This window comes from Hydra vulgaris, chromosome 11, assembly GCF_038396675.1.
Source record: "Hydra vulgaris chromosome 11, alternate assembly HydraT2T_AEP".
NCBI lineage: Eukaryota > Metazoa > Cnidaria > Hydrozoa > Anthoathecata > Hydridae > Hydra > Hydra vulgaris.
In genome coordinates this window covers 45,365,227-45,388,732 of record NC_088930.1, presented here as the reverse complement: position 1 = coordinate 45,388,732, position 23,506 = coordinate 45,365,227, and the positions used below count along the sequence as shown (strand labels likewise).

At 29.1% G+C, this 23,506-nt stretch overlaps 2 protein-coding genes, 1 long non-coding RNA gene and 1 other non-coding gene across 4 annotated transcripts; 2 read left to right on the top strand and 2 right to left on the bottom strand.

Annotated features, from left to right (window-relative positions):
- Positions 1-4,989: 4,989 nt before the first annotated feature.
- LOC136087277 (uncharacterized) lies at positions 4,990-6,334 on the bottom strand. The gene is made up of 2 exons (XR_010641683.1): positions 6,262-6,334; positions 4,990-5,328 (listed from the first exon to the last, which is right to left on the bottom strand). It is a non-coding gene; the product is annotated as an uncharacterized LOC136087277 (long non-coding RNA).
- A 3,265-nt stretch (positions 6,335-9,599) lies between these two features.
- Positions 9,600-9,671, bottom strand: trnae-uuc (transfer RNA glutamic acid (anticodon UUC)). Its single transcript has one exon. It is a non-coding gene; the product is annotated as a tRNA-Glu (tRNA).
- Positions 9,672-17,204: 7,533 nt separating this feature from the next.
- On the top strand, positions 17,205-19,591 carry LOC136086696 (uncharacterized). The gene is made up of 2 exons (XM_065808962.1): positions 17,205-17,449; positions 17,700-19,591. Exon 2 carries the CDS (start codon positions 17,799-17,801, stop codon positions 19,419-19,421), a length of 1,623 nt encoding a protein of 540 aa, XP_065665034.1. The 5' UTR covers positions 17,205-17,449; positions 17,700-17,798; the 3' UTR covers positions 19,422-19,591.
- A 1,764-nt stretch (positions 19,592-21,355) lies between these two features.
- On the top strand, positions 21,356-21,946 carry LOC136087059 (inhibitor of growth protein 4-like). The gene is made up of 2 exons (XM_065809565.1): positions 21,356-21,602; positions 21,672-21,946. Exons 1-2 carry the CDS (start codon positions 21,356-21,358, stop codon positions 21,944-21,946), a joined length of 522 nt encoding a protein of 173 aa, XP_065665637.1.
- The last annotated feature ends 1,560 nt before the right edge of the window (positions 21,947-23,506 follow it).

Sequence of the window (23,506 nt, the reverse complement as noted above, 5' to 3'; positions counted from 1 at the left end):
ATTTAAGAAATAGTCCATAAGTTACGTCACGCAATTTTTTACCGTTTACGACCCCTTCCACTCCCTCGTCACAACTTCGTAACTCTTTACAAACAAGTCCCGTACGAGTCGTCACAAAAAAACAAACTCCTTTAATTTTTAAAATAAAATAAAAATTCAATAAAACAAAGCTGATATTTTTTTTTTATTGTAAAAATTTGAAAACAAAAAATATTAAAACAAGAAGAAAAAATAGAAGAAAAAAATTCAAAAATCTGATAATAAATACTGTAAACTATAATATATGTCAGAAATTAAGAAGATGCATTTTAGTTTGCCGTTTAAACGATGAAATGTTTTTTTGGTCTTTAATATTTCTATTTTGGGAATGATTCCATATTGATGGACCACTGTTTTTTATTAGATAACTTGACTGCTCTGATTTAATTTTTCCTAGGTGATAGTTGTACCTGGTATTTAAACGCAGATTGTATTTTTCAGAAAATGATATCAAGAAAATATCTGGAAAAACCTTTGTTAGTAGATTGTTCTTATACTTATAAATAAAAATTAATATCTAGAACCATCATGCTTTTCATCACTGTGGCCGGGTTACTAACCTATTTATATAATTTACTGCTTTGCATGCATGGTTTTGCAGGCTTTGCAATTTTAGCAATTTTGTTTTATAAGTCCTTACAATATTGTTTTAAATATATATTAAAAACAATAATGGACTTAGGATTAAACCCTGAGGAACTCGATACGTAATATCGAGGGCTCCTGACTTTTCTAGTAATACAAATTGCTTTCTGTTAGACAAATAGCTTTGAATCCACTTAAATGCTGAACTTATTATGCCGTAATATTTTAGCTTGAACTGAACTGTTCCCTGTGCACTTGTTTCCTTATTCATTTCAAGTTTTACGGGAAAATCCTGTTTAAAACCGGTTTAAAGTTTGACATTTTAACAACTCTAATCGATTACCTTTGTATAGGAGAACATAATGATGATCATAGACCAACTTGAAATATTATGGAGGATCAAATAATTTTAGCAATTGTTAAATTGAAGCTCGATATGAGTTTTGATATATTGGCCCATTTGTGCTCCATAAGTAAAACAACAGCTATTGACTATTTTTTGAAAATGGATAGATGTAATGTAAGAAAAATTAAAATTTTTAATTAGAATTGAAGCTCGAGCGCACATTTTCAAAACCATACCACATATTTTCAAGTCAAAGCTTTCTCGGCTTGCGTCAATAATTGACTGTTTTGAATTGTTTATTCAGTCACCTGGTCCTTTGTTAGCTAGAGCGCAAAGTTACAAAAAAAGTTGCACATTGAAGATTTTTATTTGCTGTACACCTCTTTATGCCATTAACATTTTATGTAAATGTTGGAGCGGTCGTGCTTTCGACATACAAATTGTAAAAGAATCAAACTTTACATCATCGAAATACCACTACTCTGGAAATTAAATTTTGACTTAGCGTGGTTTTACATTGAAAGATAATTTTGCTGCTCATTCCGGTTCGGAACAAGTAGCAAAATCATTTGTTGGTTCCTGCATTTGCAAAAAACAAATGCCAGCTATGAAGTTGAATCTACCAGAAAAATTGCATCTGTATAGATTCATATAGAAAGAAATATAGGATTAGTGAAAACTTTTTATAAAATTCTAAAAGGAGTCTTGTCAATAAGATCAGTGAAAAGTCTAAAGGATGAGGCAAATCATTAACTGCATGCAAGCTGTGATGAAATTTTTCTAGTGTGTGCTGCTTTAACAAACTTGGGAGAAAATATTGTGTTTCGCTAGTATGTAATATTATTACACTTTTTGTAACAGTACTATATGACTCAATCAATGTTGATCAAGTCATATCAATTTTTAGCTTTTCTAGAATATCTTAAGAGTATAATAGGGGAGACCGGGGCTAGTTGGCTCGGTTTTTACTCTATGATCTCTGTAGCCCTAACAGGATATTTTTTTGAAAATATTAAAGTGTAGTCTCAAAGAGTATGAATTTGGGTAGCTAATGAATTTTGCATTCATTTACAAATAAAAAAGTTTTAGGGCCTTACCGGGCCTCAAAAAAAAAAAAAAAATTTCGCCAACTTACCCCACCCCGGGGTAATTTGGCGCAAACTATAAAAATGATTAATAATGTACTATTAAGTGCAAAAATAATAGAAATTTTTTTACTTTTAATACTTTTACTTTTTACTTTTACTTTTAAAATTTAATATTACTTTTAGATGGTACCAAATATTAGTACGTATTACAGCCAAAACACTTTTTATCTGTGAAAAAAACCCTAAAAAAAATAAATTTTAATTTCTTTGTAACAGTAAATTTTTTCAATATTGTTAAAAATGAAAAAAAAAAAAAAAAATTAATTTTATAAAAGTTTATATTTTTTTCCATAGTAAATGCTATGAGCCAACTTACCCCGTGAAAATTTTGTCAACTTACCCCGAAAGCCTTTTTTTCAATAAACAATCTATAGATTGCAACTTATAAATATAAATGGCAACTTTAAAAGAAAGTCTGACTAGATATAGTAAACCAATTGTGTCTGGAACTTTTACAATAATTTTTTTTTTCATACGACCAACTATTTTCTTTGTAAAGTAAAATAGAAGCGATGTTCCAAAAGTTAAGTTTTTGTCCAAAAAACACATAAATTTTAATATCTCCCATGCGCATGCACGAATCCTGACGATACTATAGTGAATGATGAAATGATCGATTAGTAGGGTTCTGTGTAATTTTTATCACTTTTTGATGAAAGGCCCTGAAGATAAACGCAGTTCGTCAACTTGCAGCCAACTAGCCCCGGTCTCCCCTACACGTAATGTTATAATACTATATAATATATAAATAATGTAAATATATAATATACGCAATATTATAGGGTCAACTTTTATCTATTCTTTATGACTGTAAAAGTTTCATGTCATTTGAAACCTCTGGGCTGAAAAGCGGAACAGAATCAAAAATTAAATATTATATAAAGACCTCAATGCAAAAGCAATGTAAAATTTTATATATAAGAAAAAAAATTTTCCACTGAGGTCTCCAATTAAGTTCCAGAATCTCGTTGAATACTTTTGAGTTTGATTTTTTTATGTTAACATAATACAAAACAATGAAGTATGTTCCATGCAAGTCAAATAATACGTGATTAAACTAGTTTATTATAAAAACAAACGCTTAAGGCAAAAAAAAAAATTTTCAAGTTAAAAACATATAAATTATTTTCATTAATTAAAGTAAAGCTAATAATAATAATCTCCCGCCAATTTAAAGTTAACGGAGCGCCATTTAAAAGGTTGAAAACAAATAATTGAGCCCATTGGAATTTTCAAAACTAGTTTAGCCCTAAATAGGGTTTACAATACTTACAACATCATATAAAAGACCACAAAGCTTATTTGACTAACGTTCCTAACCAATTGTTAAAGGCCTAACAATTGTTCCCAAAGATTATTTAACTCCATTTGAATCGTTATAAATTTACAGAAAGTAATTTCGTATAGGTTATATTTGTAGCTTTTTGCCGCTTGTGAGAATCTAACTCTGACGTTCTAGGGAAAATACAAAAAAAACTAGAGTCAAAGAAAAGAAAAACATTTTTGTTATTTGTCAGATACTTATAACAGTAATTGCAGAAAGAAAATAACTCAACCAATTGACTTCGAGCATAAATAATGTGCTTTTAAAATGTTTTAAAATTTAAAATAAATTTTAATTCTAAAATCGGACACATCACGATTTTATTTTCGACAGAACCGATTAGGATTCCGGCAAAAAATGAATGAGTATTAACAATTACTTTAACATTACATAAGAATTTAACATCATGGATCATTCGGAAACATTAAAAAGTTATTTTTTTTTTATTACTGTTATTTTTTTTTATAATTATTGTTTTAAATTAACAGAATATATATATATATATATATATATATATATATATATATATATATATATATATATATATATATATATATATATATATATATATATATATATATATATATATATATATATGTATGTATATATATATATATATATATATATATATATATATATATATATATACATTTAAACATATTATGTTTAAGTACAATAAAAAAAATTTTAATGGTACTTGGATAAAAAAAAAGCAAAGTAAGTTTTTGAGCATGGTAAAAATTTAAATTTTTGAATGGTATTCAGTCTAATGTGCAATCGAGTAAAAAAAACCTAATCATTTAAAGTTTCCGGACCCCTTAAAATGAGGGGGTTGTACATTTTAAAATCATAACTTAGGAACTTTGGAAAGATAATTTATATAAAAATTAAAACCCATGGACGAGTTTAAGTTTAGTATGAGTGTCAATTAAAATATTTTATTTACTCATTACCTCCACATTTGGGCTAGGTGAGGTAAATCTTTTCAGGTATTTTTGTTCCCAGGCTCCAGTTACTGCAATTTTTTTAAATTTAAGTTATGAGATAATTAATCGAGATCCTTTTTTTCAAAATACTAACTGAACATTATTAAATGCAAATATAATTGAGTACAAAATTGTTAATTAAAAACGGAGATATTTATAAAAGCACCAAGGATTACTAACAAAGGCAACGATGCTTATAACTTAAAATAATTTGACAAATGTTTACAAAACATAAATAAGTTAATTCCTTTTAAACCTACCAATAGAAAGTTTCATCAATTTTTTTAAATGAATTTTTATAAACAAATTCTTCCGTTACTTGCATATAAAATTTTAATTTTGTAACGTTTAAAGTCATGTATCATTTTTAGTCTTTCTGATGAGTTTTCAAAATTGAAAATTTAACAAATACTAAAATTTTTAATAAACTAAAATGAGTTAAAAAAGTTTAATTATGACGAGTTATAAAAATCACATATTAAATAAATTAAGTAATATAAAGTCTTAATATAATGTTATGAAACAGCATAAAATTGTTATTTAAAAAAAACATTTATATAGTCATTTAAAAGAAATAAAACAAAAAAATATATATATACATAATAAAATATTAATTTTTTTTGTCGACAGGTTGGACAATACCAGACCTTTGTTTTTGGCAATTTTTTTAGTTTCAACCAGATTAGATAAACCATTGATCACAACGACCACAACCTACCATATCCCAATAACTGTTGGATTTTTTGCAAATGCAAAATTTCTCCTTCTTTTTGTTGTTCAACATTTTTAACATCTGCGATTTCCAACTTCCTTGTCATTAGTTTTTGTTGGATCACATTTTTCCAGAGCTTTGTACTTTTGGAGATCATCTCATTCACAATATCAGGATCACGTTCAATTCTAAAAAATAAAAAATTAATTGGAGTCTAGACAACAAAATCACTATGACATATGTCCAGTATGAACATTCCATGTTGTACCTAACTAAAATATGAATGTGTTCTTTTTAACATGAAGCATTTATTGCATTTTTTTACATAAAAATTTCCTCATCTATCGAAGAAGTCAATCCAATATTTTTAAAACGGTAAGGGCATTTCACCTCAACAACTCCGTAACCAGAACATGAACAATGTACAACACCATCAAGAGACACATACAGTCATGGTTTTTCTTGTGAAACTACAAAACCAAAAGTTTTCACTTCAACATCATTGTGAATCATGACCACTGACAGGTAAAGGGACTCACTCATGTACGTGTCATCAGAACATATTTTTACATACTCAGATAATGCAAATTCTTCATTTTGACGTCCCCATAATAATGAAGGCGTATTGCTTTTACAAAAGTTTGGTCTTGTATGTTTCCTAACTAAAGACTTAAGTGGGTTTTTAATAGATGCTTTCAAAACATCATGACAGACCTAGTTATACGACCACAACTGTGTTCATGCCAAGAAACGGAAGACGACTAATTTCTAGTTACTTCCTCCAGGTATTTAAGTTGCTTTATTTAAATGGATAGCGAGAACGCTACAACTTTGGGCTTCTTCTTCTTTATTGATTCAAGAAAACTACTTTTTATTTTTGTAAGATTTATTAACAAATTAAAAACTGATATTACTTGACCATTTTAAATTATGTGTAGTTAAATTATGTGAAGAATTATGTGAAGTTAAATGTTTTACTTCAGCTGATACAAAAATAAAAAAAATGTGAAGCTGATGTCAATAAAATAATATTAAAGTAATTATGGATTTTACAAGGTAAATTTTAATTTCATTAACTAGATATTAAATAGTGGCTGAAAAAAGAAATTTTTTATTCTTACAGTTAATGATGTAGCTGTTACGTTCAATCGTATTTTTTGTTTTGCATCTGCACTGTAAAAAATTATCTCAGAAATTAGAGCAGGATTAACATCTATTGTTAAATTTTGATTCTATTTACAAGTGACATCTGTGCAAGATTTTGACGTCAAACCCAAACGAACGTCTAATACTAATGCTTTGTAGTTATCCATAGCCTCAGGATAAAATATTTTAGGATATTTTATTAAATAATGATATAAATCATGATATTGAACAGGTGGCCATTCTGTTGGGTTATCTCGCCAAGCATCTACAAGGAACTTGTACAGACATTAATTCCAAGGATCGCAAGTTTGTTTTTGTACCTTTCTGCAGCGTTAAAGCCTAATTTTTCAAAGTATTCATAAATAGACATATCTTTTTTAAAACTTTAAAATTCACATTTACATACGATTTCTAACATAGTTTTCCCCCATCCAAGATGGTAAATATTCGCGCCGCTGAAATTGCGCATAATCACTTGACTTTCCGACTGCGAGGATATTTGCATTGGTGCTGTCATAAAAAATCTGGTATTCTTTAGAAAATGCGGTAAACAAAATTTCTTGGCAATTGGTTATGACAGAGCAACCGTAGCGCAATCGTTAGCGCGCTTGCCTCAGAAGCTAGAGATTCGTGGTTCAACGGGCAATTTTTGGACAATTTTTGTCTCTGAGCAATTTTTATAATACCGGTATAGAAGGAGGCATGATCTTCCTTTCAAATGCTCGTCCGCGGAGCTCTGTGATAAGACCGTAAGGACTTCTTGGGGCACCTAAAATTGGAAAAAAGATTGCAAAAACACCACCTATCATTACTTCTTATGGAAACACAGAAAAAATTATTCACACTACGTGCAGCATGTTCAAGAACCGTTCATCAAATGATAAGTAAAATGCATTATAAGCAATGCGATGAGCAATTACATGTGCTTAATTTGTGTAATCTCTACATTAAAATGTGATACTTAACAAGGCTTAGCGATTTAACAAAATCATGAAATTGAAGTCAATCTTAATCAGTTACTTTAAAGAAAAATAAAGGTTATTCACGTCTATCGAGCTGGCTGTCAAATAGTAAGTACATGTCTCATAATATTGTTAACTAGAGGATAGAACTAATGGCAAATTATGTACTAAGAAATGTACTTAGCGCTATTAATTGGAGAATTTTTTTTCTATAAATTGCGATGAAACTCGAGGCATTTGCGGTATTGTGCAAATGTCAATTTGTATTCGATTAGCTTTTGAAAATTTTACAATATACGAAGATTTTCTTGGTCTCTATACAATTGATTCTACCGACAGCAAGTCGCTTTCTTATGAAATATGTGATGCTTCCATAAGATGTGGATCAGACAAAATAATGGTGCGTGGGCAAAGTTACGATGTTGCCGCTTCAATGTCGGGGCATCTAAGTGGTGTTGACAAACTACTTAAAGATGTCAATGAAGCGATTTAATTTTTCCGAATTTTCCAAAAATCTGAATAAAATAATCCTGACAGAGCTAAAGTAGAAGATTTACTTGACAAGTTATTATCATTTCAAATATATTTTGGGCTTCGTTTGGCTAATGATGCGTTTGTAACAGTAGAGCAACTCTTTCAATATATGCATTCTGCTAAAGTAGATTCTCAACAGATTGCACATATATTATAAACAATTGCTTTATCAATAATGTTATTAAAAGTTGATATATCATCTACGCAGTTAGAAATACGTTTCATATCTTTTTTTAAACCTTGTGTTTATGAAGGAGTTAATAAATTTGGTTGCAATTCACGTCATGCTTGCTTGGCTCCCCAACGTTTAACTCCTCGCTCTCGTGATAATACTCTCAACAATCGCAAATGGGACATGATGGAATATAACCGAGCCCAGTATTACGAGGTACAAGAAGTTATAGGAAATCAATAACTCAACGGGTTTCCAGAAAATTCAATGGAAATACAAATTACTTTAGAAAAGTTATTATATTCTACAGCAAATGGTTTTACGGACATAAAAGCTATAGATATTATAAAAGTTTTCTATAAAATTGATAAAGTTTATGGTAAATTAAAAGTCTTTCTTTTTAAACCCATTAAAGAAACCATGGCTTACTATATTCATTTGAGTATAGTAGGCCATAAGGAAACTTATAATGTTACATATAAAATAAACATTAAACGGGTAACTGCAATCACAACTATAATTGATATGTTAAACCACACTAAAGGAGTCTCAATGGTCACTAAACAATCACATTGATAAAGATTCCAGAATCAAATTATTACGCCGTAGGCGAAAAATTGATTTTTACTTTTTTAGTGAAAAAGTTTTCAAATTTAATACTTTATAGTTTGGAGTTTAGAACTTGTTTTTAAAAACTGCATTGTAATTTTATTTGAAGCATAAAGTGTTGTTTTGTTTTGAACTTGGTTTCAGTTAAAATAAAACACACAAAGTTTGCTGGGAAACGGTAAAAATACAATTTTAACCTTAAGTGTTAAACTGGCTCACTTTACTCTCTAAAAATGCCAAAAAAGCGAAAATGCCAAGATAAAGCTAAAAATCATGATGAATGCAGAAAATCTGAATGTTTTATTGTTTACGTAAAACCAACTGACTTCAACCAAATTTTTCTGAATTTCCATTTCAACAAATAAAATTGTAACCGGTCATTTTTGATTAGATAAATCCTTTACCTTTAAAATTGATTCATTTACAATTTTCTGGTTAAAACCTCTTTGTGGTCAGATATAGATTTTGTATAAGCGATTAATCATTTGGTGATAACGATTACCTTAATTTGAAGTACTTAAGTATTTTACTCATCCTAAAAAAACTTCATAAGTGGATTGAAATGAAGTCTTTGTGTCATTACTGACAAGATGTTATGATTTACTTAATTCCTGTTGCATTCTTTTGATGTTATCTACTTGAGATTAATTCAAATCCGGGCTTGATCGGCGGATGGTATCTTAAAGAATAAAACACCTTTATACCACAGCCTTAGTACTAAGGTACTATAGTACCACAGCCAAAAAAGAAACACCAGGCATTTGCAAAAAACAAAGAATGTATCAACGAATTTCTTGTATATTATTTTTCACGCGTCTTTGTTTACAAAAAATGTACGCTAATCAGTAGAATTAATTAAAAAAAGAGAAAGGCTAGTAATGAAATAAACAATAGTGCCCAAACCACCCTAACTAAACTTTAAAATATTTTTTAAAACCTTTCTTAAAAAGAATAAAAAATATAAACAAACAAATATAATAAAATAAAACTAATATAAAAAAATAAAAATTTAAACAAAAAACAAGCAAAATAACTACTCCCGCACGGGGAATCGAACCCCGGCCGCCTGGGTGAAAACCAGAAATCCTAGCCACTAGACCATGCGGGAATACATACTACTAAAAATTAAGTTTATATATAAATATAATTAATAAGTTTAATTAAGAATTTAGTCGAAACAAAACAAAGAAGATCAAAAAGTTTCTTCTGCAGAGCCTAAACTGAAATAGTGAATTAATTTGAACGAAAGTTGCCTCGTAAAAGAGATTGAGATCTCCTATTTCTATTTTTTAAATAGATTAAGCGTTGCGTAATTTAAGGACGAACCCGTAGTTTAAAAGTTTTAATTTTTAATAATTTATGGACCGGCGTCAGAGATTTGCCGCCCTAGGCGAACCATTGTGCACACCCCGCCCATTCATTAAAAAAAAATTCGCGAAAGAAAGATTTAGTAAAGTTATTACCAGTGACGGATCCAGGAGTTTTTTGGTGGGGAGGGGGGCAGTATTGTTAAAATAATTTTGTATTTTGTTTTGCATCAAAAAAAAAAAAATTCATTTGCGTCAAAAAAAAAAAAACCCTCAACTTCTAAGATTATCGTCAATTTCTAAGACTTTCAGATTCTGGTTGGCCCATCTCTTCTGTATGAGGGGTATGCATGCCCCAATACCCCCTCCTTCTACCTCCTTCTACCTCCTTCCCTCTCCTCCTATCCCGCCCCGGATCTGTCACTACTTATCACATTATGTAATAACATAATATTATCATTCGCAAAGTTATGTAACTACAACCCTCTCATTATTATCGGGGGTTGGAAAATTTGCATGGTCATAACTTTTATAGATTAAAATTTTCTATACGAAATTTAAAATTTGTCGATAAATTTAACTTTAGTTTAAGATCAGTGTCCTAACGTTTGGGCAGGAGGGGGGCAAGCAATTTAGGGCTCTTTTTCTCAGGCCTCCGCCATCCAAGGCTTTCTCATTTGGCATAGGTATGCACATATTTAAGTTTGGAGTTTGCACAATGTGTGAAAGTTTATTTTTAAATTCTGATTACATCAGATATGCTGCAAGAAAGCTCTTAAATCTTGGAGGAGCATTTTAATAATGCAATGATATTTATTAATAATATAATTACAGTGGTCGGTCATCATATTAGGACCAGCTATAAATTTTTGTAAATATCGTGTAAAAATGAATTTTTAGGCAAATAGAAGATAATGGAGCAATTTAAAGCTTGTTTTTTTATTTATAAAGTTATACTTGATAAAAAATAAACAAAATAAAATTAAGCATTTTGAATATTTATTGGTTATTACAATAAATTATATAAAATATATAAAGTATTAATATTTAGTAAAATCTTTTTTGTTTGCAATAACTGCTTCAATGCGTCGTGGCATGCTTGTAATTGATTTTTTTATAGTTTCTGTCAGCTCTGGATTATTGTGCCAGATCCAGATAATCTCTTCCATTAGAAGAGATTAAAAATTCTTACTAACATCTTGCTTGTTAGTAAGAATTTTTTTTCCGATCTTTCCCTTTACTATTTCCCAAATGTTTTCTATGGGATTAAGACCAGGTTCAAATAATCAAAGTTGATGTATTTTCCATGGTCAGGTTCCTGACCATGGAAAGTATGTCAACTTTTTTCTGTTTTAAATAAACCATAACACTTTTTGTTGTGTGGCAAGTTGCACAATCTTGCATAAATATAAGATTTTTGACATTTTATGACTTTTTTTGAATTTTTTTTGACAATTTTATACTAATTTGCCATTTGTTAAAGTAACTAATTCTCCAGAACTTCTTTATACTTGTTCAGCTTCAGAGTCCCAATCGCTCAGTAGAGACGCCCTCCTCCTTGCCCATAAATGACAGACCAAGTCATTAATAAATCTGGATGCTTGACTGTTTTCAATGCAGTCAGGATGAAACTTTTCGTATGTTCTACGACAAACTAAAGCTGTTTTGTCCATATTACTTGAAAGGTTGACTCATCTGAGAAACAAATCTAAAATAATGCTTTTTTTAAGTTATAATATTTTTAAAATATTTTAAAATAACTTATGAATATGAATGCAAATGAAAATACCTTTTACCTATTTTCAACAGACCAGTGACAATAGTTTTAAGCCCATTCCAGTCTTTTTTTTCATGAGTGAAGCTAGTTTTGGTTTCTTGGCTGGAAAATGACATATCGATCCCTCTTCTTTCAGTCTTTCTCAAACAGTCTGGTCTGACACAACAATACCAGCTTCATGGGTAAGCTTAGTCAATACGTTTTGCAATTTTTTCTGTTTTTCAGGCAGATATTATAAGGTCCACTCTTGGTATTGCCTTGCGTTTAGAAGGTGGTCTCCTTGGACCAAACTCTTCCCTGTATCAATTTTTTTTCTCACTCGCATTACGGTTTGGTGAGAAACCTTTACAATTTGTGCAATTTTTTGCTGAGAATATTTTGTATTTTGTAAAAGACATCTGATTTGACTAATTTTTGTTGGTGTCGTATCACATGTTTTCCCCTTAGCTGAAAATTTAAAAAAAGAACTTAAAAAATTGACTAAAAAAAAAGTTAAAAAAAAACATAAAAAGCCTTTATTTCAAGATAATAACTTCATGGTTATTATCAAGTTAAAAAAAATAATAATTTGAAAGCACAGATGCTTTAGATCAAAATAAATCGCATTAAAACTTCGCATTAAAATATCTACATGCATAATCATATATAAGCGTATATTCGTGTAGCGTTAAAGCATGTTAATAATATAATTTTAAAACTTCACTTCTCTTTTGTTTTGGCAAATGTAGAAACAAGTTTCGTCAGTTCCATGTTTCTAGCAATATCGTGTTCGCTTGACAGAGTAATTTATCTGACAAGTCTTTCTTGCTGCATAGACATTCTCAAAAATACCAATCTTGCCAATACTGGCATGCATAGTCGTAGTCCTGGTGATTGTAGAGCAGACGGTTTAAATACAGTCATATCAGTGACATTTATATATATACATATATATATACATATATGTATATATATATATATATATATATATATATATATATATATATATATATCGGTATTTGGCCGAATATTGCAAACTATTTGAGTGAATACCAGATTGTAACAAAAAAAAAATCAAAACGGTTTACAAATTAGTATTTATATATATATATATATATATATATATATATATATATATATATATATATATATATATATATATATATATATATATATATCGGTATTTGGCCGAATATTGCAAACTATTTGAGTGAATACCAGATTGTAACAAAAAAAAAATCAAAACGGTTTACAAATTACTATTTTTAAATCTAAAGTGGTAGGTTATGATAAAAAATATTTTTATTGTTTGATGATAGCAAACGGTTGTGAATTTCTTATAAATTATACATACTTTCAAAAAAAGCCATTCACTATGCACACTATCACCAGCAAATAATATGAAAATTTTAGCAAGTTCTATTAGGATAATCCATTGCGCTTGCTGACCACAACTTGTAAGGGCTAGTTGTTTAACTTAAGCAAACAGTCTTATGTTAAAACTAGTTTCATTCGCAATCGGACTTTCCTTTTCCACATCTTCATACGTGTGCACATTTTTTGTAGAGATTTGATCGTTTTTATTTATATTTCTTTTTTTACAAAGTGGAGATGAATCTTTGCCGGTGCTACACCATCAACGATGGTTCATCGGTGTCAATCAGCCTTTCGCTGAGAGGAAGTAACCTTTAATTGACTTCTTTTTCAGAGCTTTTAAATTTTATTGTTCTTTTGCTCGTTGTTTTTTAACTAACCCCTGAAAACTAGTTTTGAAACGTGCAACAATAAAAAAGACAACCGTATAATTAACATCAGGCCTGGATTAATATATTCAGGTGCCCTAAGCACTTAACCAAGTATGGTGCCCGAATTTAGCCGACCAATTGTAGTTAAGTGCAAGTTGCTATGCAACATTAATATTTATATCTATATTTTATATGCGTGCTATAATCTATACACCACATTGTCACACGTCATTTAACCACACTGTCACACATCATGATGATGTAAGTTGTAAACAACTAGTATGAGTATGATTCAAACAGTTACGAAACTACTATACTACTAGTAACTGTAATAATTTTTATAAATCAGACATTTTGTTTCCTAGACTATGAAAGTGCAAAGTTGTTGATTACATTGTCAAAGTCAACTGAAGTAAATATACCTGCCTCGATGCAGAGTAGAGACAGAGAGTCCAATCTCTCCTGCTTCACTGTTGTTCTACATGGGTTTTTGAGTGTCTTAAGCTGTGAAAAGGATCGCTCAGCAGAAATATTTGTTAGCATGAAGGTAAGGAAAATGCGAAGTGCAATATCCAGGTTTAGAAAAACACTACGAAGTTTATCTTGAACAATAACATCATACAGTTCAGCATAAGTAAAATCACTTTTGTTCCCCTGAAACTTTGAGCTGAAGCACTTATGAAACTGCTAAAGTTCTCCAACGATGTCCATGCTGAGATCTTCCAGGTAAAAACTGATTACTGTATGACAGCCTTTGAAATACTCTACTTTGCTTCGAAATACTCTTCTTTGGTATATGCTATGAATTTTATCTTGAATACCATTAAATGATTTTAAGTTCATTGGAGGAGGTAAGTTCATTAGAGAACAAAAGTTTTCTAAAGCAGAATGATCTTTTTCTATCTCATAGCGACAGTTCTATAATTTTTTTTAAATGGTGGCATTCCTGAACCTTGTCTTTCAACATCTTTGCTGGAATATGAAGGCTGTTTCCAATCGCGAGAAGCCGTTATACAAAAGAATTTTTAAAAAGTAGCCAATCCTTTCTTTTTTGATAAATCAGTTGAGATTTCAATTGAATTATTATAGCATTGTGGACAATGTTTATTTAAAATAATAATTGATTTTAAAATGTCTGTGTCAATAAATATAAAAAATGATGGTAATTCATTTGATTTATTAATTTATACATTACTATTTATACTGCATTGTTTTACTTTTTTTGTAGATATTGACGTCAAGATTTGAGATTTTGTGTAAGTAAAATTAGTGATTTCCTTTTGAGAACTATTTGTCAAACTATTTGTCAAACTATTTGTATCGCATACTGGAGAAAAACGATTTCATCTAAAATATATATTTTTTAAATCCTGCTACCACCTGATTTCCTTCTTAGATTTGAATCATAATTTCTTTTTCCCATAATAAAAAATGAACTGATGAACGAGGCTAGCAAATAAAGTAAAACACGAGGGTTATAGTTTTTCTATAAGTTACAAATCTAAATATAATAATTGTTGCTAGAAATCATGGTTTATTTAATTTAATAAACATGAAACAGTTACTGGCATAAACAGTTATCAAAAGCTGACTCCAGTGTATATAGTGCAAAACTGTAAAACACCTATTTTCCGACATAAACAACCCTTTGCAGTAATTAAGTAATTGCAAAAAAATTTTAGTAGCTCGTCGTGGTGCCTCTTTCCATGCGGTGCCCTAAGCACGTGCATAGTGTGCTTAATGGTTAATCCGTACTGGTTGACACCCCCATTAAAGTTAAACCATAAGTTAAATCCATTAAAGAACATTGTGCTATATCTATCAATAGCAACATCTCGAACTACCTCAGGAAATGCAAAATATACCTGAGCTGGTTATTTTTGTAATCTTTTTGAATGGTTTGAAGAATATATTAATTTTATACATAACTATAGTTAAAACAGTTTGATGTAACAGTCAACAAAAACAGTCAATAAACAAGCAAAGGTTTTGAATACGCTACCTATCTCAAAATTTACGTTAAATCAACACGAAATGACTGTTTTTTGAGGAAGTAAATAATAAAACTTACATTATATCTATATACTTAAAAAGTAATTAGAATGTAAATTTTTTTTTTTTTTTTTCTAAACATTTTATTTTTAATCACTAGTCTATTTAAAATATTGTTGTTGTTTTTTTCCCCATTTAAATTTGATTTTCTGGAGAAGGGGGAAGAAGTAATCAAATGTAGACGTAACTTATAGGGGGTCTCTGGAAGTTTGACATGTTGTTGACATGGGGGAGAAGCAAGGTAAAAGCGCCTGAAAAATTGTTGACGTATTTTATGGAGAAACCTTTACATAAATATAATATTTGAAAAAACATAGCACTTACTAATTTTCCCTCCTCCTCTTGTCAAAAATTCGCGACGTTATATTTATCTTGTTCTATCTCCACTTATTGAAAAAATTAAGTTATTGATAGTATTAGAATAATGTTTTACTATTGTATTGAAATCTAAATTATAATTAAAAAAGTTACGGAGAAAAAATAGTTTTAAAAATGTTTTTCTATGCCGTCTCCTAAAGGTTTTATTTTTTAAATCGCTTTATCTCAAAACTCTAAAATGTGGAGAAAGCAAGATAATTCTAACGCCGCGAATTGCCAAAAACACTCTCAGAACCCCCTCCCCTATTTTGTTGACGTAATTAATGGATAGCTCCTAAGATTACTTCATAACTAACTTTTTTTACTTATAATAAATAAATTACACTTCAATTTAATTCAAAATTGTAAATAAAAAAAAGTTTCTTACATATTTAAAACCAAACTTACTTTCCAAAGTAAATTACTTTACAAGACTTGCAATTAAAAGTAATGCAAATGTAATAGTTGCTTAATTTTTACTTGCAATTGCTTTAAAAAGCGAAATTTAATATTAACAAGTCAAATATTTTTAAGCTTTATTAGCTAATAATGTGGTCCATATGCATATGCATATAGAAAATAATCAGAATTAAGTCTGACTTAGTCTGGCTGCATATGACTAGACAGCGCTTACGTCGCCTATTAACAATACAAAAGCGAGAACCAAAAGGCTTTATGTCCACATTTTGTGATTTTTCTGTTTATTATCAATGAATATTCATCAAACAGTTAAGTATGTGTCCACTAATTTTGATCTTAAAAATGATAAAACTTTAGGAAACTAGATTTTCAGTTTTTAGGAAACCAGATTTTCTGACTTTCAGTCAGAAAATCTAAACATACTATATTACATGTTTTTTTTTACACTAAGTACATTAAAATACCAACAACTTTCCTTGCAAATAGTCATCGTATCCATAGGTACATAAATTTACGAAGCTTAGCCTAAACAAAAGTAAAAAAAACTTAAAAACGTTTAAGTTTTTTTTTTAAATATCCCAGCAAACACTGCACGTACAAAAAACGTACAATGTGCGTTCAGCTTACGTTCTGAACGTCCTAGACCTTTATGGAACCATGATATTTTTTTTTTTTTTTTTTGGTCAGGGTTGAACGTTCAAAAGAAGTCTGAATTACATTCGGAAGTGTGCCTTTTCGTAATCACAATGAACCACAGTGACCGCCAGGTTTGAAGTCTCCCCACATCAGATTTTTTTTTATAAATATTTAGTTGTATATATGAAAATAAATATTTGGTTAGTAAAAACCTCTAGGGGAATGGAAAAATGTATGAAAATCAAAGAATAAGAATTATAATTTTTAGTTAAAAAACATCCGCCATTTTCAGAAAAAAAGGCTATAATTTGCTAATCAAATATCGGCGTAGTTTGATTTTAGACATATTCTGGTACACAACGACAATTTTTATTAAATGGCGGTCAACAATCTATGTGCTGTTTGTTTTAAAATCTTTGGTAAAAAGTCAGCAAAGCTTCATAAAATATCTAAAGCTATTGAAGAAAAAAATAAAAACTTTTATTTGGGATAGCTATGATCAAAATTTAGCAAACTATCCTAAAGTTATTTGTAGCAATTGTTATAAAAACCTTTATTGTTTGGAAAAAACGATACAAAATACCTTGATAAGTGGCTAAAGCAAATTTCTCAGGTTAGTTGATAAAATTAATAAAAAACTATATTTAAGACTTAGTGTTTAATTAAATAAAGTTGTTTTATTTTTTATTAATTTTAAAAAAAGAAAGAGCTGTGTCTCAATGAACTTTGATAAACTTGAAAAAAAAAAAAAACATTTAAACAGCTTGTTTTAGGAACTAATATGTCATCGATGTGTTTATTTTTATTGTGTTATATTTTTTATATTACTAATTTATATAGCTTTAGATTTTTTTTTTGATTAGATAAACCGTCAAGATATCAGAAGAACTTCAGATGTTTCAGAAATATCAAAAGATAATAACATTATTACTTCTGAGTTAAATGAAGATAAAAATGAAAGAATGTGCTTAAAATGTTATGGAGTTGTTAAGTCAGGCATTATTCATCTTTGTAGTGATGTTCAAGCTGTGAAAAATTTAGTTAATGCAGCATATGCATTGGGATCAGCAAGTGCAGAACGTGTCGCTTCAAGTATTTTAAAAACAAAAATGGAAAAGGAAAATATTTTTAGAGGTGAAAAATTCACAATTGCTACTTATGGGAAACTATTAACTATTGTTGCCGGAACTACTGACAATAAATGTGACCGTGCTAATTTTAGTCAAGTATCTTTTGGAACAATCATTGAGCTTATAAAATGTTTAGAACTATCTCAGTGTAAAACCAAAAAAATGTGTTCTATATTTAGAAAAAGTCTTGGCTTTCAAAGTAGCATTGAAGGAAATATTGTTAAAAAATTAGAGGCTTTAAAAGCAGAAATGAATGAATATTTTTCATGTAAAGAAGAAGAATTTGTTGAAGCTGGTGATATAGTAAATAAATCAATGGTTTATATTAAAGATATTGATGAATTTATACATGATATAATCACTGAAAGGAATATTGACCCTCTTTCTACAATTGTAAGAGTTGCTGTGGATTCTGGTCAAGGTTTTTTAAAGGTCACTATGAATGTTTTTAATCCGCATGATAAAACTAGCAACCAACCTGACCTTGATGACTCTGGAGTTAAGCGTTGTTTTATTGTTGCTATTGTAGAAGGAGTGTCTGAACACAATGGAAATCTTAGAAAATTAGTTGATACTCTTAATCTTCAAAATATTAAGTATTCTGTTGCATTTGATTTAAAGTGTGCAAACTCAATGTTTGGCATTACAAGCCATGCTGGAAAATATAGTTGTTTGTGGTGTGAAGGAGAGAGTCTTTTGGATGGTGGAGAAAAACGAACTCTTGGTTCCCTCGATTATCATTACAGTAAATACACAGAAGCTGGAAAACCAAAATCAAAGATGGCTGATTATAAAAATGTTATTAATCCAAGATTATTATATCTTGAAGAGGATCCAGACACAATTATTGAAAATTTAGTTCCAGTACCTGAGTTGCATACATTAATCGGAATAGTTACAACTTTTGGAAAACTATTATCAAAACTATGGCCTGGCTTTGAAAAGTGGTTAAACTCAAATTACATATTTTTCAGAGGTTACCATGGCATTGGATTTGATGGCAACAATGCCAACAGACTTTTAGATAAGTTAGATGTTCTTTCTCGTGATATTGCTGATCAAGGAAAGCTTGATTTACTACCAGTAATTGAATGTTTAAGAAAGTTTCAATCAATGAAGCAAGCCACCTTTGGAGAAAAAGTTGGTGATATTGAATCTGTTGTTTTCGAATTCAAGATGTCTTATGCTAATTTAAGGGAATATATTAATACTTACTTTGAAAACATTTCTTTGAATATACCGTGGAAAGTTCATATTGCAGTTAACCATATTGTACCATTTCTAAAAAGTACCAATACTGATAATGGGCTTGGAATTTACTTTGAACAAGCAGGTGAATCTGTTCATCATGAGTTTAAAAAGACATGGAATAAATATAAGAGACGACAAAGCCACCCAGACTATGCTAAACGGTTAAAGTCAAGTGTTGTGGAATTTTCAACATTTAATAAATAGTTAACAAGTTTACTGATCAATTTAATATATTTTGCTACACAACTATGTCAAAATTATTATTTACAAAGTATTTTAATAGCATTAAAAATACTTTTAATTGAGTATTGATAAAATAGAATGCTATTTTTGTATTTCAAAGCTTAGTCAAGATATTTTTCACATTAAATGCATTTTGTTGTTGTTTTTATACCTACATTCTTTTTCTTTGTAATCTGTTATATAAATGTTCTAACACTTTTTTAATGCCTTTATATTATGGGAGTACACAAGTACAGAGTAAAAATTAGGTTTCTTCATGAAATAATGTGAAATATATGAACTTCAATAAGGTTAACGGTGTACCGCCCCTCCCCTTTTATCTAAAGTTTAGATGTGTAAAAATTTTATTCTAGCCATTCCTATGGAGGTTCTTAATACCTTTACTTAACTTATATACTATGTTACTTCTTAATAAGAAAAAAAAATTGGATGTGGGGAGACTTCAAACCTGGCGGTTATTGTGGTTCACAGTGTAATATAACGCAGATCATACAAACATGTAAACTAAAATTAAAATCTCGTTTTATTAGTCTAGGTCGATATTTAGTTTTATGGTTAACTTTCCGAAGATATTTTTTTTTTGGAATTGTCGGATGCGTGCGCCATTTTTTATTTAATCTCGAAATAAGATTGAAATTTGAACAATAATAACTAACAGTTTCATAAGGAGTTATTAGATTGTAAGTTAATAATTTAATCATTATTACATTAATAGATTATTTCTTAGATTTCTTTAACAATTTAATTTATATTTAATTTTAGCTTAAATGAAATAATAAATTTAAAAAAAACTTAAGTCTTTAACGCTAAGCCTTACTATTTATTTTTTTATATAGATAATTATATCAAAAACTGTACTAATAGTTTATGATAAAACTATAAATAGTCTAAATGAACTTAAATAAATTATTAAAAATTTTTGTCTAAAATTTGTAAAAGGCTTAAATAAACACTATTACAAAGTAATAATAGAATATGCATTATATATACAATCTATAGAGGGGTTGGAATTGTTTTGAATTTGTCCGTTGATGTACGCATGCGCAAATTCTTGGCAGTCAAAACAAATCGTTTTTGGTTAATTTTTGGCTGGACTTCGTATGAAACTTCTGAAGATGTGGTCAAAATCTTTGTATTTTAGCATGTTAAACGGTAGTGATCAATTAGATTACAAGAAGAAATTAACATTAGCAAACAAGGAAACGTTACCGGACCAGTATCTAATCGATAAACGTTCGAACTGAAGCCAATAAGACTGCTGTTACTAGTAAACTGTGTCAATGGAACCAAGTAAAGAAAAAGGTTGAAGCATCATCATTGCAAAATATATCCTTACATAGACCAAAATGTAATGATTTACCATGTGAAATAAGATCAGCTAAAAGTACTGTAGAAATTATTCCATCAATGCAGAAGAATCCGTAAAAAATTTGGGTCTAGTTCAAGAACTACCAAAGGTTATGTCTAAAGCAGCATATTTTAATTACGTAAATGTCTTAGAAAAATACTGACGGTATATTGACATCTGATGAGACAGAAGAAAATCTATGTCCAGAACCTTTAACAAGTCTGTTTGATTGATTGAAGCAATTAATTTTGATGATTCTATTTTAATAGAGAGATGTTTTTTAAAATACAAAAAATACAAATTAACTGACACCTCAAGTTCATTTGATTTTTTTACCTGAAATTACTAAACTGCAGAGTTTATCCAGTACATTGAAAACTCACTGAGCAGGAAGAATTACAGCCTCTAATTTTTATGAAGTTATGCATTTCAAATATAACAACTCAAGTAAGTCATTGCTTAATAAGCTAATTTGTTATACAAAAGCATATAACACACCTTCCTTAACTTATGGCAAAGAAATGGAAAGTAACACTATGAAACCATTATGAAAGAAAAACACAAAAACTTCCAATTGACAACTTCAGACCTTCGCATTTTATACAATAAACCATACTTAGGAGCTTCGCCTGACTCTATAGTAAGCTGTTCTTGCCATACTGTCGGTTTGCTAGAAATAAAATGTCCATTCAACTATCGAAATGATTTAGTGAATTGGGAAACAGATAAAAATTTCTCTATTGATTCATTTGAAAACATGAAGAAAAATCTTAAATATAAGGCACAAGTGCAGGGTTAACTATATGTTCTAAATAAAGAATATTGTGATTTTTTTGTTTGGGCTTCAAATCATTATTTATTAGTTCGAGTTACAAGAGACTTGAAGTTTAATGATGAAATGATGCCTTTGCTCTGGAAATTATTCATTGAGTGTTTACCTCCTGAAGTTGTTACATACAAAAATGATGTATGTTTAGACAATGAACAAAAGTATTACTGTATTTATAAAAGACCTTGTTTTGAACCAATGATAGCATGTGATAAACCAGGGTGTAAAGTTGAGTGGTTTCATTATTCTTGTGTGAAAAGTACACAAGCTCCAGTTGGTTCCTGGATATGCAACAGTTGCATGAAATAAAATTATGTTTAATAGGGTTCTTCTGTCTACACGATTATTTTGCAATATATTTCGGCTTATAAAAAACGTTTATTTTCATAGCCACATATTGTTAAAAACAGGATTTGGTATTTAATTTTGCCTTTGAAATGATTTTTTTAAAGATTTAGACATTCATTTATCAATTCTTTTATAAAGCTTCAAATATTTTCCTTTTTTTTCCATTAAACTTTATTTTTTATTTTAAAACTTTTTTTTGAAAGACCTTAAAGGTTTAAGGATATTTTGGTATATGAGTTAAAGTTACTTATGATATTTTATGCTAGTTCTCATAAAAAAGTTTTGTAAAATATTTCCTTGTCAAAATAATGTTTACAAAATCGAAGTAATTTTTTTTTATATTGATTGTGTCTACAATTAGAGATAATGTGTCTTTTTTGTGCTAATCTTGTTACTTTTTAAAAAGTTTTTGAAGATTTCTTTTTTTTTTTGTGTGGCTAAATGTCAGATTTTGTGTAGTTGCAATTCTTTATTTGACCAGTAAAAGTGTACTAAAGATAGCAAAATACACAAAGCTCTGTTGTTAACAAATAATTATTGACTTTGTTTTATCAAAACCTTACTTAATTGCCTTCATTTACTTTTTTTTTTAAGTTGCTCGGACTAAAATACAATTTATCTTTATGCGGCATTAACATTAATTTCTGCAAGTTCTGGTATATTCTTGTCTTATAATAAGATGTTATAATTATATAACAAGGTTTGAAAACTACCCTTTTATTCCTGATAGATTTACGCTTACACCAAATACATTCAATAGCCTTCTGTAAATTTGCTTAATTTCTTATTGATTATGTTTTGCTGGGAAAAAAAAATCACTACTGTTTAACATGGTAAAATACAAAAATTTTTACCACATCTTCAGAAGTTTAATACGAAGTCCAGCAAAAAATTAACCCACAACAATTTGTTTTGACAGCCAAGAATTTGTGCATGCGTACATCAACGGACAAACTCAAAACAATTCTAACCCGTCTATATTGTCATTGTATATACAATGACAATATATATTGTATACACGAAGACAAAAGTGTTATACAACTTTTATTGTTATGTTATGTTATACAAGACAATAGTATTGTCATTGTATATTCTATGACAATAAGAAATGTATGAGTTAGTAATAAGAAAAAGCATTCCAAGAGAATAACATCTAGTCAAATTCTATATCTAAAATGTATAATTTTTCATTTATTTGGTTGATTGTTGTTATTTTTAATGACACTTTCTTTTTTATTTTTGGTGTTATTTGTTTTTGTTATATGTTTATACTTTTACAAAAAAACACGCTCCCCCAACCCAAATCTGTAGTTGATGTGTCAGTACTCTCCTTCATGTTCTACCTATTATATATATATATATATATATATATATATATATATATATATATATATATATATATATATATATATATATATATATATATATATATATATATATATATATATATAATAGGTAGAACATGCAGGAGAGTACTGACACATCAACTACAGGTTTGGGTTGGTGGAGCGTGTTATTTTG